This window comes from Protopterus annectens, chromosome 14.part0, assembly GCF_019279795.1.
Source record: "Protopterus annectens isolate FY-2018-M chromosome 14.part0, PAN1.0, whole genome shotgun sequence".
NCBI lineage: Eukaryota > Metazoa > Chordata > Ceratodontiformes > Protopteridae > Protopterus > Protopterus annectens.
The window spans coordinates 1,073,423,596-1,073,441,813 of record NC_056748.1 but is presented as its reverse complement, the minus strand read 5'-3'; the positions used below and the strand labels follow the sequence as shown (position 1 = coordinate 1,073,441,813).

At 40.9% G+C, this 18,218-nt stretch overlaps 1 protein-coding gene across 1 annotated transcript in view; it reads left to right on the top strand.

Annotated features, from left to right (window-relative positions):
* The window catches only part of LOC122788763 (outer dynein arm protein 1-like), a 683,950-nt gene that overhangs the window by 539,500 nt on the left and 126,232 nt on the right, over positions 1–18,218 (top strand). Inside the window, exon 12 of the mRNA XM_044055657.1 lies at positions 1,624–1,792. Coding sequence (XP_043911592.1) covers positions 1,624–1,792 — 169 coding nt within the window. The remainder of the gene's footprint in view (positions 1–1,623; positions 1,793–18,218) is intronic.

Sequence of the window (18,218 nt, the reverse complement as noted above, 5' to 3'; positions counted from 1 at the left end):
CACTACAAGAATCACAGGCCTAAAGCAGATGCCATATGCTGACCATCTAAAAAAAAAACTTCAGCTATACTCTGTGGCATATCGTCTACTCAGAGGCGATCTCTGCTTAACATACAAGGCCATGTCAAACCCTAAGCTGTTGGACATGCTCCACTTAGAAATCCCAACCCCTCAGAGCCACACGCTCCAGGGATCTAAACCTTGTCACCACAATAAACAGAACATGCTGGAGGGATAGATTCCTGTCCCAGAGAATTCCCATACTCTGGAACAAACTACCTATCTATATCAAACAAAGCTCCTCATTAGCACTCTTCAAGGAAAAATCTTGATGATTGGATGGGAAATAGGAAATTCACCTCGGGGCTCAACTCGGAAAATAATTTTCTTGGTGGTGAAAGCCAGGGTACCTTTTTGGCCAGGCTTGTATAGGCCCTAGGGGCCTACCTATGAACCTATAACACCATCAAAAAATAAAGCATAGCATGAGAGCAGGTTTACTGCTTTCACCCTAACAAAACATTTGGACTTCAGAACCGGTGAACACTGTGAACTGTTTTTAGTTTTTATTGGTTTATTTTGATTTCATGGAGGTTCTTTTAGACTCTCAGTTTTTGTTCTATGTTTAATTTACTGAATTGGTTGGTCCTGAATTCCTTTCCACCATGACGCAGGTCACATGGACACAGGCGAATGCAATATATGAACAGTTTAGAGTAACCAATGAACAGCATGCTTTGGGAAGGCAAGAGGAAACCAGAATACCTACAGCACTTCCACTCCAACGTTCATGATGAATCCTCAAACCAAAACATCTGTGTTCATCTCCATGGTTTTGTTCTTGTAGCTTATTAATGCTGTACAGAAGTAGCGATTTTGGGGGTCGGAGTAATTTCTGCTTGTAGTATACTTTTGCCCAATCATTAGCTTAACCTCTACAATGCATTTCCCTTCAAAAATCCTGGGTACTGTCTTGCAATACTACAATAATGCAAACGATCTAACCAAAGTAATAAAATAAATAAATTAATAAAGAAAAGGGCTATTGTAGTGATCAGGCCAGTAATACTTCCTTAAAATGTATAGAGTGCACCTTTGTGGTACATTTTACAGTATTTTTCTGTGATGCAATTAATACAGCTCCTACACGTCACATCACTTAAGATATGGAAGACAAAAAGGATTAGTATGTAAATGGCAGTCACAAATAATCACAGGACACTGAAATGTAAGAAATATTCCTTTGTACTATATCACAGAAGCACAATTGTGCAACTGGATGCAGCATAAAACATTGAAGGCCTTTGACTCGTTTAAACCTCTGAATAAAAACAGATAACTTCACTGCCAGAAAAGACAGTGTAACATTAAAAGAAAGTAACCTAGCTGGTGGAACCATAACATGCAACATATGCAAGACCAGACTGTCTGCATGTTTGAAACTGTATATTTTGCTGACTGCTGTAAGTTGATGTTCTTTTGCATTTCCTAGTATTTGTTGCACTTTTAGAAGGACCTCTTCAAAAAGTACCGTCATCTGTTTAACGATTTTTAAGGAACTGTATATCAGTGTATTGGTAGAAAGTTCAGATTGTGAAAACTGACTTTTTTCTGTTATTCTAGCTTAAACTGAATATTGAGCAGTTTAAGCATGACGACTATACAATTAACGAAGAACACAGGAATATAAGGAATGAGCTACAAACTCGTCAAAAGGAGATGGAAGTATCACTCAGAAAACTAACGGCAGAGATCACAAAATCTAAGAATGCTTTGAGTCAGCTTAAAACAGGTGTGTCTACTGTTCTATTAACATAGTTTTTTAGGATGCCTTGTGTTATGAGGTGAATCAGTATCAGTAGCTGTCATAATTTAGTTTTCCATTTCAGAATGTATTCTGGCAATTTCAGAGTTATTGCACAGCTTGGTCGCATATTCAATTCTTCTTTTAATCACATTTGCTACCTAGGTCGGTAAGCCATCCACAGGACCCTTTGTTTCCATGATCCTTACTTTGGATAGGACAAAATAGACTGCTGGAACTCTGGCAGTCTCATACTATAGCTGAGTTGTAGAATTCCCAAAAAGCAAAAACATTGAAATTACAGGAAAATAATAAAATGTCCACAATGTCCGTTTTCCATTAAAATCATTTTTTTAAAAAGAGGGCAAAACCCTTCTATACCCCTACTAAACTCTGAGGCTACCATACCTCGGAGACAAGGGAATACTTTGAGTAACAGTGATGTTTGATTTAGCATGTCAGTCCTTATTTTTCTCACATTAATTTTTACCGTACCAGACTCACACTTGAGTCTCAGATTTTTAAAATATATCAGTATAAAAGATATGTATGGTTGATTCAAATCTATCAAAACACCCACATGTTGATATGCATAACATCAATACTACACACATTTACACATTACTATGCATGCACAGAGCAACAATCTCAACACATGAAAACAAAGCCTGCACCCCCCCCCCCCCGCTAATTATTTATTCTAACTTTGAAATCTTTCTGGTAGAAAAGGGAATATTATTCATATTCCCGAACCCAACCCTGAGAATCATCTGATCTTTCACACTTGTAAACCTGTCATAGTCCAGCAAATTCTGTTGACTAAACAAATGTGAACCAGATAATTGTTTGACAAAAGAAACAGACACCATATATATAGCATTTCTGTGGATAAAAATGATTTGTTGGGGTTTGCTAAGAAACTTTCTGACTTTATCTTGCCAACTTAGTTAAGGCAGGAAAAGAAAGTTCCTTGTGCTTTTATAGGTTCATAGGTAGGTACTAGGCTATTGGCCCTAGGGCCTTTATAAGCCTAGCCAAAAAATGTACCCTGGCTTTCGCCACCCAAGAAAATTATTTTCCTGTGCCCCTGTCAAGCAGAGCCACAGAAGTGATCCCTGGGGTGAATTTCCCATTTCCCATCCAATCATCAAGATTTTTCTTGAAGAGTGCTAATGAGGAGCTCTGTTTGACATAGATAGTTAGTCTGTTCCATAGTATGGAAAGTCTCTGGGACAGGAATCTATCCCTCCAGCATGTTCTGTTTATTGTGGTGACAAGGTTTAGGTCTCTAGAGCGTGTAGCTCAGAGGGACTGGGATTTCTTTAAGTGGAGCATGTCCAACAGCTCTGGGTTTGACATAGCTTTGTATGTTAGGCAGAGATCGCCCCTGAGTAGGTGATATGCGATGGAGTAAAGCTATAGTTTTTTTGAGACTCTGCGTAGGGCATCTGTTTGAGGCCAGTAATCCTCTTTGTGAGGTATTTCTGTGGTCTTTCCAGTTGTTGTAGATGTCTTGTGAGGTACATACCAAAAGAGGCGTACTCTATAATGGGTCTAATGAGTGATGAGTAGAGGGGAACAATGACCTCTTTTTTTCTGGATGAGAATCCTTTTGCGATGAGATGAGCCACGTAGAAGGATTTCCTGACCACTGTGGCGATGTGATTATCAAAGGAGAGACTACTGTCCACGTGTGTCCCAAGGTCTCTTATCACATTTTCGGCATTAAGTAAACTACCAGCTATGTGGTAGTTCATGGGTACAGAGTTTTTACCAAAGGGGATGACAACACACTTTTTGGCATTGAGCTTCAGGCTATGGCTTTGACACCAGGTATCTGTCTCAGTGAGGCCCATTTGTAGTTTGTCCACATAGTTAGGAGTTTCGATTATGGCTCCTAGTTTGCAGTCATCTGCAAACTTTGTTAGCCAAAGACCTTCTGTGTTAGCCTGCACTTCAGAGAAGTAGATACCAAACAGGAGAGGACCCAGGACTGAACCCTGTGGTACTCCACTTGTCACTGGTCTGAAGACGGATTTGGAATCTGCTACTTTCACAGTGTGGGTTCTGTCCATGAGCCAGTTAGCAACCCATCTTGTGACATAGGGATTTATACCTAGTTTAGTGAGCTTATCTATCATTCCAGAGTGGGGGATGGTGTTGAAAGCCTTGGTGAGATCTAGATAAGCTGTGTGAACCACCTTACACTACCTTACCCTCATTTACGACTTTGATGACTGCTTCAAAGAAGTCAATCAGGTTTAGGAGACATGATCTGCCTTTTACAAATCCAAACTGGGTAGTGTCCAGAGTTTGGAGATTACCATTTTCTTTGTTTATGAGTTCCACGATGATACGTTCCATGGCCTTGCAGATCAGGCTTGTTAGGCTAATGGGGTGGTAGTTCCCGGGGTCCGTCGTGGCTCCCCCTTTGTGGAGTGGGATAACCATTGCAGTGCACCATTCAGTGGGTACAAATCCTGAGGTGAGGCTATGATTGAATATGGTACTTAGGTAGGGTGCCAGTTCATTCTGTAGTTCATGTAGAACGCAGCCGGTGATATTGTCAGGTCCCATGGATGCTGTGTTCTTGGCTTTGGAGAGTGTGTTTTTTTACCTGTGCAGCCGTGATTATACGAACTTTGCTTATAGGATTATAGGAACTGATTATAGGAACTTTGGACCAGGATTGTCCATCAGAAAAGCAGGCTTTACTGGGGGATGGCCTGGGGGGATAGCACCACTTCAGGAATGTCTTCTTAATTAGAACTTTTTCATTCTGAGGAAAGTAATGATTCAGATTTCCCTCTGGACTTTACTGAAGATGAGAAGTTTTATAGTTGGGAAATAATGAAATTCCTGCTGCACATAAAATGTATTATGATTTATTAGCCATACCCAAGTTTGCAACTATTTCTTCCGTTTTGCCATCCTTAGAGACTGTCTGTCTCACTGCTTCTAGTTTACCTGACAGTCATCTAACTGCTCCCAGGAAATCTTTTAGGTTATACAGGGTTCCTCATGCTCATAACTATTGTTTACTAGCCCTAAATCAGATCTGGCAATCATTTCTCTGTCCAAAGCTGCTTCTCCTAAACAGATTTTTCCTGTTAATCCCAGTCTTTCTGACAAGGATAGGAAAGTTTTGACAAGCTGCTACTCTAACTTTCCTAATTTAAGGCTGTCAGGATTGTGAGTTAAAACTTTTACCCAGTCATTAAGAACGTGAAAAAATAACGGTTAACCTTCCCTCTCCTGAGTAAAAAATATTCTTTGAATGCTTGCTTAATTTCTGCTTGTCATGTTCCTGAACATGTTTAAAGTGTGCTCATGGCACTGCCGATGCCACTTTGAGTGGCTGCATCTGGGTCAGCCATAAGAAGCTACTTCTTTTTTTTTCCATAATAAATCTTTATTATATAATTTTCATACACAATTAAAAACGAGAACAGAATTTTTAGAAAAAACTACTAATTAATATCACTAACCATTACACCAAACAAATATACAATATTTACAAGAATGCTTCCATGTGAAACATTAATATTAGAAGAAAAACAGAGTAATTAATAACATTTCAAGTAATAGACAGTTACAAAATTCTCTCCAAACGTATAAATAATTGTTAATACCTTCAAGTTAAAAGTATTATGCTAGTATAATATTAAATATCTGTTCCCAAATTTTTGGATTATTAATATTTTTATTATGCGGATTTAAAAGGAGTTTGAGCTAATATATGCCTTGTTGCCAAAACTCTAAAGTTTTCCCATGATGTTTTATATGGGTCTAACCAATTAGTGACTATATAAAGCTTCATTAATAAAAAATATTAATATATATAATACTTTGTGATCTAGGGAGTTCTTTCAGGGGAATATGCAAAATCATAAATTTCCATGACAACGTTGTGCTTTGGTAACCCATCTTCTGAAGTTGAATCTTAAGGGAATTCCAAAGCTTGTATATGCATTTACAGTTCCAGAACATATGAAGATGATCAGCCGGTTGATTTTTACAATACGGACAGGTTGGAGAGTTTTTAGAGTTAAATTTATGTAGGGTAAGGCATGTATAATATGCATTATTCCATATCATCATCTGGGTATATATCAATTTTTGAAGAGAAGTAGATTTGATAGTCAAGTCAATTGCTTTTAACATAATACTTTTGTCTGTCAATAGGATTTTCTCTTCCCAATAGTTTGATAACAAAACTTTATCGTGAAATCTAAGTTCTTTAATTAATTTATTTGTTGTTGTTATATATTTAATATCCTGTTGGAGAGCTTGCCACAGATCAGAGCATTTATTCACAGTCTCATCTTCAGGTTTAAAATTTTTAAAGTAACTTATAGCAAGTTCTCTAATTTGTCTCAAAATAACAAGATAATTTTTAGTTAGGTTAAATTCTTCTCTTATTTGGTTGGACGAACATTCAAGATATTTATATATATCAATCAAAGTTAAATTAACTATTAATGGAAACTTTTTAAGATCAATTAATTGATTATTCAATTTTAAATTAGGATTCCTATGAAAGGGTTGAAAAACCATCATATACTGAACCAGATCTAATGATTGAAATAAGTCTTGTAAAGAAATTATGTCCGTTTTAATTTGTTCAATAATCCCATATAATTTCAAAGTATCTTTACCTAAAAAAGGTATTGTTTTTGGATTAATATTCAACTTTAAAATATATTTATAATTCAAGATCACCCAAGTTGGTGTCCACTTAGTACTAGTGATATCATAGTTGGCAATTCTTAGAATTCTATTAGAGTTTACAATTAAATAATATATTTCAAAATTAGGCAACTCCAGTCCTCCTCTAGTTTTTGGGGTCATTAATTTATCATAAGATATCCTGTTTTTTTTTGGTTCCCAAATGAATTTAGCCAATTCTTTATGAATTTGTTTAAAAAATGTCCTCAAGTCTTAACTGGGCTGACCTGAAAATATATAATAGCCGTGGTAGTACATTCATTTTAACAATTGAAACTTTTGCTAATACTGGCAGTCGTAAATTTTTCCACCTCCCAAAATCAGAAATTATTTGGTCCCAAATTGTTTTAATGTTATTATTGTAGAAGTCTTTATTATCTGTAGAAAACTCAATACCTAAGTATTTAATATTTTCTTTAAATGTTACCTGCCCAACCAAAGGTAATAGCGAAAAAGGTTTAGGTGTCTTTAAAGGGAAGATATTGTTTTTTTTTTTAAGTTAATTTTATAGTTAGAGACTTCTGAAAAGTCATTAACAGCCTTCAATAATTTTTCAGTATCTGATATTGGAGATGCACAATAAATGTTAAGATCATCAGCAAAAGCTGCCATTAATATTTTGGTTCCATAAATTATTGGGACATTATGATAGACATTCTGCTTAATATAGAAGAACAAAGGTTCAAGATAAAGATTAAATAATAAAGGGGACAAAGGGCAGCCCTGGCGTGTTCCAGTCTCAATCTGTATTCTTTTAGAGAAACTTCTATTAATATGCAGTGTAGTATAGGGATTACTATATAATATTTGTAACATTTGAACAAACTCATGGAAAATAGTGAGAAGCTACTTCTGATGTTGTCGTAGCTCAAATTTTAAATTCTACCTTAGGCAATGAACTTCAGTTTCACCCCCACCTTATGCAGAAAAAGTGCTCAAAAGGTTTGCTTAAAGACAAATTGATCCAAGGAGGCATTCAAATCTTTCATCCCATCTTTTTCAAGGCAAATAAAATTTTCCCTTTCTACTCAGCCTCCCTTTTCAATAAACAATTCAAGCAGCAAGTTGTCAAACAGTATTATTAACGCAATGGTAAGGAGCCTCTAAAAAGAAAAAACAAAAAGGAAAGACTAAAACGAATCAAAAACGGTCTCCCATTCAGTGCGACTGTTATATGCCTGCTCAGGCACCCCTCCCCTTCTCACCCTGGCAATATCTCCCTGTGTCTTCATCTTGTCTTATGTTACCAGATTATTTCAGGAAAACAGATTCTGAAGGTAATTTGGGGGGGGGGGGTGCACCTGACAATGGGAATCCGTACCTTGTTTTAATGGTGATTACTACATGACCTGTATAAAAAAAAAAACTGATCTGAATTAAATGTTTTTTCATGGAGTAATAGAAACAGTACTTCCTGTTTATGTATAAATGCTTTTATTCAAAGAGTTTTCTTTTACCAAAGAGGGAAGGAAACTGGTCCCTTGTGCTAAACCTTTCCTTTAAAATTCCAAAGTTCAGAATGTCATCCTTTCGGTCCCTTTTTCACAGTGCTCCCTTTTACTAGCTTTCATGGTAAAGCTACATCCGAAGTATGCGTATTGTCACATTCCCAATGTCAAGCAGTTTAGGCATTTAATAAGATTTTCTGTATCTGGAATCCATTGTTTGGCTGCCCACTAAAGTGTGCTAGCCTGTACTACTGACTTATTGCCTTTTCTGCATTTAGCGCGGAGTTGCCACTAGAGCACCATCGGGCAGTGCCGGTTAAACAAGGTTAAACTATTTCTGGCTCCGTAAAGTCTGCTCTTCATTTTTTCCCTTAGAACTGCTCTACTTGTAATCTAAACAGTCTATTCTCTATCTGTAAAGCTCAGCACTTGTTCCTAAAGCATTTTTTAGTCAGGTAAAGCACTTCTATATTATACAAAGTACTTCACTAGCTTAAAACTCCCTTGAGTACCCACTTCCCTATAGGCCCTTTCTGACTCAGTTACACAGCAAACTTTTTCATTTCTTCTAGCATGTCAAAGGGTCAGTTGCTAGCGTCCTCTCCTGCTCAGCTGGTGAATCTGGGAATATTGAGGCAATGTTACAATTGCCTCATGTACACAGACAACCCTCTCCTCCTCCCACAAAACACAAATACATGCGAGCGATGCAACTATATAGCCAAACTGGAGGCTGAGCTCTCTCAACTCAGGACTGGCAAAACCAGACAGGAGGAGAAGGTAACCACACACACCATAAACCCAGTCTCACATAGAACTATCACAACTACAAATCAAACAGATAAACACACAAAGACATACTCAGAGGCACTGATCAAAAATCTACCAAAACAGCAGAGGCCTCCAAAGCAGACACCCAAACAACTGCCACCTCATGACATAACACAAGCAACACATAGATCACAAAGTCAGTGTGCAAATCAGTCACAGCCCTTAAGGCCAAACACAATGCCAGACACACTTGTCATAGGTGACTCCATAGTCAACACACTGACGTCCCACTCACCAGACTGAACAACGAGAGGGTCACAGTAAGCTGCCTGTCGGGCGCTAGAATCCGCCACATAACACAAGCACTCAGGTCACTCCACAGCAAGTACAAGTATGACTCAGTCATTGTCCATGCCGGTGTGAATGACCTGAGACGCATTCTCCAGGACTACATGAAAAGAGACATAAAGGAGCTCTCAGATTATGTAGCCCAGGCTGGTATGACCCTGACCCTGAGCAGTATCCTACCTTCACCAAGAATGATGCCACAATACAGAGACAAAATGATCAGTTTTAATAATTGGCTTAATTTCTGGTGTCATTCTAAAGGGATCCAATGTCTGTCTGCCTGGAATGACATGCTCGACAAGCCACGCTGCTTTGCAAGGGACGGCTTGCACCTGTCGCCCCTGGGTTTCCGGATATTGGCAAAGGCTCTTGCCACCCCCATAGTGCCTTTTTTAGACAAGGCTCAAATTCTAAACCCACCGCCCTAGAAAACAATAATGGAAAAAAACTAAGGGTAATGCTGCTCAATGCCAGAAGTCTAAATCTCAAGATGCACGCCCTCGAAGCCCTCCTCAGTATGGAGAACATCGATGTCTGTGCTGTGACTGAAACCTGGTTCAAGGCTCCTGAGAGCACCCTGGCACTATCAGGTTATACCTCATATCATGCGTTTCGGCCCCCAAACCCGGACCATACCACAAAAGGAGGGGGTGTATCCATATTCATCAAGGATACCCACACCTCCAGGCTGGTGGCAACTCACGAAGCATCAGAGACCATTCAGGTGCAATTAACCATAGGCAAAACTGCTGTACAGTTTGTAGCATGTTACAGGCCACCCTCTCAAACTCAGGAACCCCATACAGCCTTCCTGAAGACACTGGAGAGTATAAATGTCTCTCCAAACACCATCATATTGGGTGACTTCAACTACCCAAACATAGACTGGGAACATTACTCAAGTCCCAACACCCTAGCCCAAAGGTTCCTGGAGTTCATAAACTCAAATGCTATGGAACAACTTGTCACCATTCCCACAAGAGGTGAAAATATACTAGACCTGATCATCACAAACATGGGGACAAAATGCTCCACACCGGAAGTATATCCCTCATTGGTGAGATCAGACCATAAACTAATCTCACTGGAGATCCACATCCCGCCCCCCACCCCCAACAAAAAAGACCACAGTGAAGAACTTCTCAAAAGCCAACTTCACACTTCTTAAGACTGGTGTGGTATCCTTCAAGGCCTCTGAGCCATTGGAAACCACAACCCACGCTGCTGAATACCTTACAAATGCTTTCTACGAGCACCTCCAGGATTGCATGGATCAAGCAATCCCAAATAAAATTAAGACCCTTTCCACCAAAGGCAAGCACCCGATCTGGTGGACCCCAGCCATAAACAAACTTTACAACAAGAGGAGAAAGCTACTACAAGATAGAGCAAAATCCCTAAAAGGGAAGACATCTCTGATCAATACTAGTAAAAAACTACGATCACTTATAAAATCATCCAAGGCCAACTTTGAGAGAAAAATCGCCAAGGACTCAAAAGACAATCATAAGGCCTTCTTTAGCTATGTTAGAAATCTGGGTGGAAACTCCCAGATATGCTCAGAATTAGTCCAAAATGATACAAAAATCACTGAACCCACAGACATTGCAAACATACTGGCAGACAGGTTCAGTGAAAATTCCAAAAGGAGAAATATCTATCCCAGCAGAGTGTAGCCTCCCAATCATCTCAAATGCCCAGGTGAGAGCTGCTCTCTCTAAAGCTAAAAACACAGCATCAATGGGACCGGATGGTGTCCCGGCTGTGTGCTACACGAACTCAATGAGGAACTAAACCCACACATAAGGCTGCTGTTTAATCTTAGCCTTACCACAGGATACGTACCCAAAGAGTGGCGTACGGCAACTGTGGTCCCACTCCACAAAGGTGGTGCTTCTATGGACCCTGGTAATTACCGCCCCATAAGCTTAACAAGCATGGTCTGCAAAGCTATGGAGAGGATCATAATGGAACTCATAAATAAAGACATAGGGGACCTACAGACATTGGATCCTACCCAATTCGGCTTTGTCAAGGGCAGATCATGCCTCTTGAACTTGGTCGACTTTTTTGAAACAGTCACCATGGCCATTGATGAGGGTAAGGCAGTTCACACAGCCTACCTTGACCTTGCAAAAGCTTTCGACACAATACCCCACTCGGGTATCATAGAAAAGCTCACCAGCTTAAATGTAAACCCATATGTCACAAGATGGGTTGCAAACTGGCTCAAGGGCAGAACCCACAGGGTTAGAGTTGCTGGTGACATGTCAGACTCCAAGCCGGTCACAAGTGGTGTCCCACAGGGCTCAGTCCTGGGCCCCCTCTTGTTCGGCATCTACTTTTCAGAAGTGCAGGCAAACATAGGAGGATTGTGGCTGACAAAGTTTGCAGATGACTGCAAACTGGGCGCCATAGTTGAAAATCCATCAGACACAGATATCCTTCAGAGAGGTCTCATAGAAACGGATAACTGGTGCCAGAGCCATGGCCTTAACCTAAACGCCAAAAAATGTATAGTCATACCCTTTGGTAAAACAAGGTAACTCCAAGTTACCACATAGGTGGCAATCCATTAAGCACAGAAGAGGTTATCAGGGACCTGGGGACCCAAGTTGACAGTAACCTTTCTTTTGACACTCACATTGCCAAAGTGGTTAGGAGGACCTTCTACATTGCCCACCTGATTATGAAGGGATTCACATCCAGATCAAGGGAGGTCATTGTTCCCCTGTACTCTTCACTTATCAGACCAATGATTGAGTACAATGCCCCATTCGGAATGTATCTTACCCGACACCTGCAGCAATTGGAAAGACAAAAGGATAAAGGGGCTCAAAAATATGCCATATGCTGCCCGACTGAAGAAACTCCAGCTCTATTCAGTTGCATACCGTCTGCTCAGAGGTGACCTGTGCCTGACATACAAGGCCATGTCCAACCCGGAATTAATGGACATGCTCCACCTCAAAAAAATCCAAATCCACCAGAGCCACAAGAGCAAGAGACTTAAACCTCAACACGGATATAAATAGGACGTGCTGGAGGGACAGCTTCATCACCCAGAGACTCCCTATGCTGTGGAACAGAATCCTGGTCCATGTGAGACAGAGCACCTTGCTGGCTCTGTTCAAGAGGAATCTTGACCAGTGGATGGGAGATTGTAGGTTTACCCCGGGGATCATCTCTGTATCACTGCTGGACAGAGGCACGGCAAACTAATGGGTATAGTATTCTTCAAACTAAGGGGTGGTGAAAGCCACACAACTCTGGCTAGGCTTATAAATGCCCTAGGGCAGATAGCCTAGTATGAACCTATGAACTATGAACCATTATTAATTCTCTGTCTTATCCTTTGGACTTTCAACTGCACCAAAGGTATTTACGAATTAATTGCTTATTGCAGACCTCAAGATATTCACATCTTTCCATATTTGGAAGATTTGTGTCTTTACAGACTGTTAAACTCCTTCCAGTTGTCCGGTTTTCAGCAACTGTTCTGAGTCTTCTAATCACTATGAGCTCTCAAATTAACTCAACGAAACTTCTCTCATCCATTTTCACAGAATTGTATTCCTGGGATGTCTGTTAGATTCTGTACTATTAGGAGATGATCTTCCTCTCAGGCAGATTATACATGTTCCAAAAATTATTCCTTTCTCCAGTCAAAACCAGACATCTCAGAATTTTGGGGTACATGGCCTCTATGATTGTCATGCATTTGCAGGCCAGACTCCGTGTAAGCAAAATCCAATAATACTTCTAGTCGGTCTGAAATCGCTGTCTTTGCCCTTTTTCCTTTCAAATCCCTGTTTGGGAGTTTGTAAGGAGGGAGATTCTTTGCTGGGTAGACCACATTTCTCACCATCTGGGTCTCCTCTCCAGTCTGTCATTACAGGTGTTTCATACAGGGCATGTGGAGCTGTTTCCATAGGTGTGGAAGTGCAAGGTCTGTGGAACCTCAATGACAGATGGAGGTGCATAAATGTCAGGAGATAAGTGGTGAGTGCTTTGAAAGTCTTACTCTCTGGTTCTTAGGACATCTGCAGGTTAGACAGAGAATGGAGAATGAGACAGAGATGGAGAACATCGATATCTGTGCAGTGACAGAAACCTGGTTCAAGGCTCCAGAGAACACCCCAGCACTACCAGGCTATACCTCATATCATGCTTTAAGGCCCCAAAACCCAGAACGAACCACAAAAGGAGGGGGAGTTTCCATATTTATCAAGCATATCCACACATCCAGGTTAGTGGCATTGCACGAAGTATCGGAGACCATCCATGTGCAACTAACAGTGGGCAAGACTGCTTTTCAGTTTATAGCATCCTACAGACCACCCTCTCATAGTCAGGAATCCCACTCGGCTTTCCTGAAAACATTGGAGAACATGAAGATCTCTCCGAACACCATTATTTTGGGTGACTTCAACTACCCAAACATTGACTGGGAGCACTACTCAAGCCCCAGCACCTTAGCCCAAAGTTTCCTGGAAATTATAAACTCAAATGCTATGGAACAACTAGTCACCACTCCCACAAGAGGGGACAACATACTAGACCTGATCATTACCAACATGGGGACTCTATGCTCCACAGCAGAAGTATATCCCTCATTGGTAAGATCAGACCATAAATTAATTTCACTGGATGTCCCCATCCCGACCCCACCCCCAGCCCAGAAAATCACAGTGAAAAACTTCTCAAAAGCGAACTTCTCACTTCTCAAAACTGAAGTGGAATCCTTCAAGGCCCCAGGGCCAGTGGAAACTACGGCCCAAACTGCAGAATACTATATAAATGCATTCTACGGACATCTCCAGGAATGCATGGATCATGCTATCCCAAAAAAGACCCAATCATCCAAAGGCAGGCGTCCAGTCTGGTGGACCCCTGCCATAAATAAACTGTGCAACAGAAGGAGGAAGCTACTACATGATAGAGCAAAATCCCTAATAGGGAAGGCATCTCTGATCAGTACTAGCAAAAAATTACGATCCCTCATAAAATCCTGCAAGGCCAGCTTCGAGAGAAAAATTGCACAGGACACCAAAGACAATCATAAGGCTTTTTTCAGTTATGTTAGGAACCTGGGATGCAACTCCCAGACTTGTTTTGTGTTAATTCTAAACGACAAAAAATACACTGAACCCACAGACATCACCAATATCCTGGCAGACAGGTTCAGTGCAAACTTCTCCCCCCCAAAAGAGCAAGTATCTATCCCGGCAAAGGGCTGCCTCCCAAACATCTCTGATGCTCAGGTGAAGGCTGCCCTCTCCAAAGCAAAAAACACTGCTTCCATGGGACCAGATGGCGTCCCAGGTTGCGTCCTACATGAACACCAAGAGGAACTAATCCCTCAAATAAAACAGCTATACAATCTCAGCCTCACTACAGGATATGTGCCCACAGAATGGCGTACAGCAACAGTGGTCCCACTCCACAAAGGTGGAGCCTCTACGGACCCTGGAAACTATCGCCCCATAAGCCTGACTAGCTTAGTCTGCAAGGCTATGGAGAGGATCATCATGGAGCTCATAAACAAAGACATTGGGGACCTACAGACACTAGATCCTACCCAGTTCGGCTTTGTCAAGGGCAGATCCTGCCTTTTGAACCTGGTTGACTTCTTCGAAACAGTCACCAAAGCCATAGATGAAGGGAAGGTAGTCCACACAGCCTATCTGGACCTTGCAAAAGCATTTGACACTACCCCACTCGGGCATCATAGATAAGCTATCCAGCTTAAATATAAACCCCTATGTCACAAGATGGGTCGCAAACTGGCTCAAAGACAGAACCCACAGAGTGAGAATTGCTGGAGCCATGTCAGACTCGAAACCGGTCACAAGTCGCATCCCACAGGGTTCTGTCCTGGGACCACTCTTGTTCGGTATATACTTTTCTGAGGTACAGGCAAATGTGGGAGGACTATGGCTCACCAAGTTTGCAGACGACTGCAAACTGGGCACCATAATCGACTCTCCAGCTGACACAAACATCCTTCAAAAAGGTCTCACAGAGACAGATAACTGGTGCCAGCACCATGGTTTAAAGCTAAATGCCAAAAAATGTATAGTCATACCCTTTGGCAAAAACAATGTGCCCACAAATTACCACATAGGCGGAAACCCATTAAGTACAGAGAAAGTTATTAGGGACCTGGGGACCCAAGTTGATAGCAATCTCTCCTTTGAAAACCACATTGCCAAAGTGGTTAGAAAGACCTTCTACATAGCCCACCTCATCACGAAGGGTTTCACATCTAGATCAAGAGAGGTAATCGTGCCCTTTTATTCATCCCTCATCAGGCCCATCATAGAATACATTGCCCCTTTTGGGATGTACCTTACCCGACACCTGCAGCAGTTAGAGAGACCCCAAAAGTATCTCACCAAGAGGATAAAGGGTCTCAAACAGATGCCATATGCTGCTCTGTTAAAAAAACTCCAGCTCTACTCAGTTGCATACCACCTACTTTGAGGCGATCTATGCCTGACATACAAAGCTATGTCAAATCCAGAATTAATGGACATGCTCCACCTCAGTAAATCTAAATCCCTTAGAGCCACATGCTCGAGGGACTTGAACCTCAGCATAGAAATAAATAGAACTTGCTTGAGGGACAGGTTCATAACCCAGAGGCTCCCTTCGCTCTGGAATAGAATTCCAGTTCATGTGAGGCAGAGCACCTCACTGAATCTCTTCAAGAAGAATCTCGATAGGTGGATGGGGGATCGTAGGTTTGTCCCAGGGATTACTTCCATGTCACTATTAGACAGAGGCACAGTAAACTAAACCTTAAAAAGGGCACAGTATACTCAAATCAAGGGGTGGCGTAAGCCATACAGAATCGGGCTAGGCTTATAATTGCCCCAGGGCAGATAGCCTAATATGAACCTATTACCCACTTTCTAGACTTGCTATGATAGCCTTGGAGACAGCATCCCTCAAGTAGATCTGTTTGCCTCTTTCAGAACAGAACACTGAAAAGTTTCTACTCCAGGATCCCTTGCAGGCAGGACTGGAAGGCATACCATGGAAAGGAATGCTCCTGTATGCTTTTCCACCCTTTTCATTAATATCCAGGAGTCTTCAGAAGATCTAGAATGACTCCCCAGAAATGTGGTGGTGAATCTTTTTTTTTTTTTGTCTAAGCAACAGTGGTTCTCCCTTCTTTTCAATCTGGTCATATATAATTACCATAGGCTTCCCCACAAACTGGATTTATTTTGACAAAGCTAGGCATTGTGTCTGATGCATTCCAAACTGATAACTCTTCATTTAATAGCCTTGATAGAATTTTGATTGTTTTTCTTGAGGATGTGTAGCAGGAAGCAAAGCAGGTGAATACACTTGCTACCAGGAAATCATATTGTTTAAATGGAAAAGATTTTCTAGGTGGTGTCCATCCATAAACCTGGATTTTCTTCAGGTCCAGGTCCCTCTGGTTTTTGATTATTTGTTTGAATTAGCATCCCCCTGGCCTTTCAGGTGCATTTGTCAGCCATTTCATTTGTCCTCTTAGAATCCCCTTCCCCTTTCTAGCCTTGCTTAAGTTGGGTAGTTTTTGGAAAGTGTTGCATATCCAGCCACCTAGACAATGTCTCTTCGTTGGGATGTTAACTTTATGATGGAAAACTCTTACCCTTTCTTTTCCATTTGAATTAGCACATCCAGCAGATTTTTGTTCTTTTTAACATGAAAGCCTATTTTACTCATTTGTTTGACATTTGCTAGACTAGTATCTGCACTGCGAGCACTTAGGGTGAGTCAAGCCTACCTCTTTTTTTCACGAGAACATGGTTTCTTTGAGAAGTAGCTGTTCTAGTCTGTTAAAAGTAGTTTGAGAGTTTACCTTGAGCCAGACTGTTAATCTTCTTGTCTTCTTTCCCAACCCCAAGAACAGGGAAGAAGCGATTTTTCACACAATTGATAACTTTAAGCAGCTCAGATAATACATGACAACACTCACTCCTTCAGAAAATCTTACCAGTTGCTGGTCTCCAGTGAAAGTAAGAGGAAAGAACAACCAGTAACAAAGCAGACTATTTCCAGATGACTGTCTCATGCTGTAATTTTGTTATACTCCTCATAAGCTACTTCAGGCAGTATTGGGGCTCATTGCACTAGTGTATTGACTTATTCGGCGGCTTTCTGGAAAAGGGGGTGAACCTGCAGTATTCAGGATTAGCAATTTAGTTCTCCTTATATACTTTTACAATGCACTACAAACTGTTGTATTCCTTTTCTATGGCCAGAGTAGGCTTTGCTAAGGCAGCTCTCCAAAGCTTTTTGGCTACTGTAACAGTGACAATAGTGAATCATGAATAGACATGGATGGGGTGAGGGGCTACTGATAACCAAACATGACTGTTGCTAGTCATTCAGTGCTGTACATAATACCCCTTCTTGGGATACTCTGTCCTTGGTTACTAGTCATTCAGTACTGTACATAACCCACCTTCTTGGTATATTCTCTCCTTATTAACTAGTCATTCAGTACTGTACATAATCCTCCTTCTTGGGATGCTCTGTCCTTGGTTACTAGTCATTCAGTACTGTACATAATCCCCCTTCTTGGGATACTCTGTCCTTCATTACTAGTCATTCAGTACTGTACATAATCCCCCTTCTTGGGATACTCTGTCCTTAGTTACTAGTCATTCAGTACTGTACATAATCCCCCTCCTTGGGATACTCTGTCCTTGGTTACTAGTCATTCAGTACTGTACATAACCCACCTTCTTGGTATACTCTCTCCTTATTAACTAGTCATTCAGTACTGTACATAATCCCCCTTCTTGGGATGCTCTGTCCTTGGTTACTAGTCATTCAGTACTGTACATAATCCCCCTTCTTGAGATACTCTGTCCTTCATTACTAGTCATTCAGTACTGTACATAATCCCCCTTCTTGGGATACTCTGTCCTTAGTTACTAGTCATTCAGTACTGTACATAATCCCCCTCCTTGGGATACTCTGTCCTTGGTTACTAGTCATTCAGTACTGTACATAACCCACCTTCTTGGTATACTCTCTCCTTATTAACTAGTCATTCAGTACTGTACATAATCCCCCTTCTTGGGATACTCTGTCCTTAGTTACTAGTCATT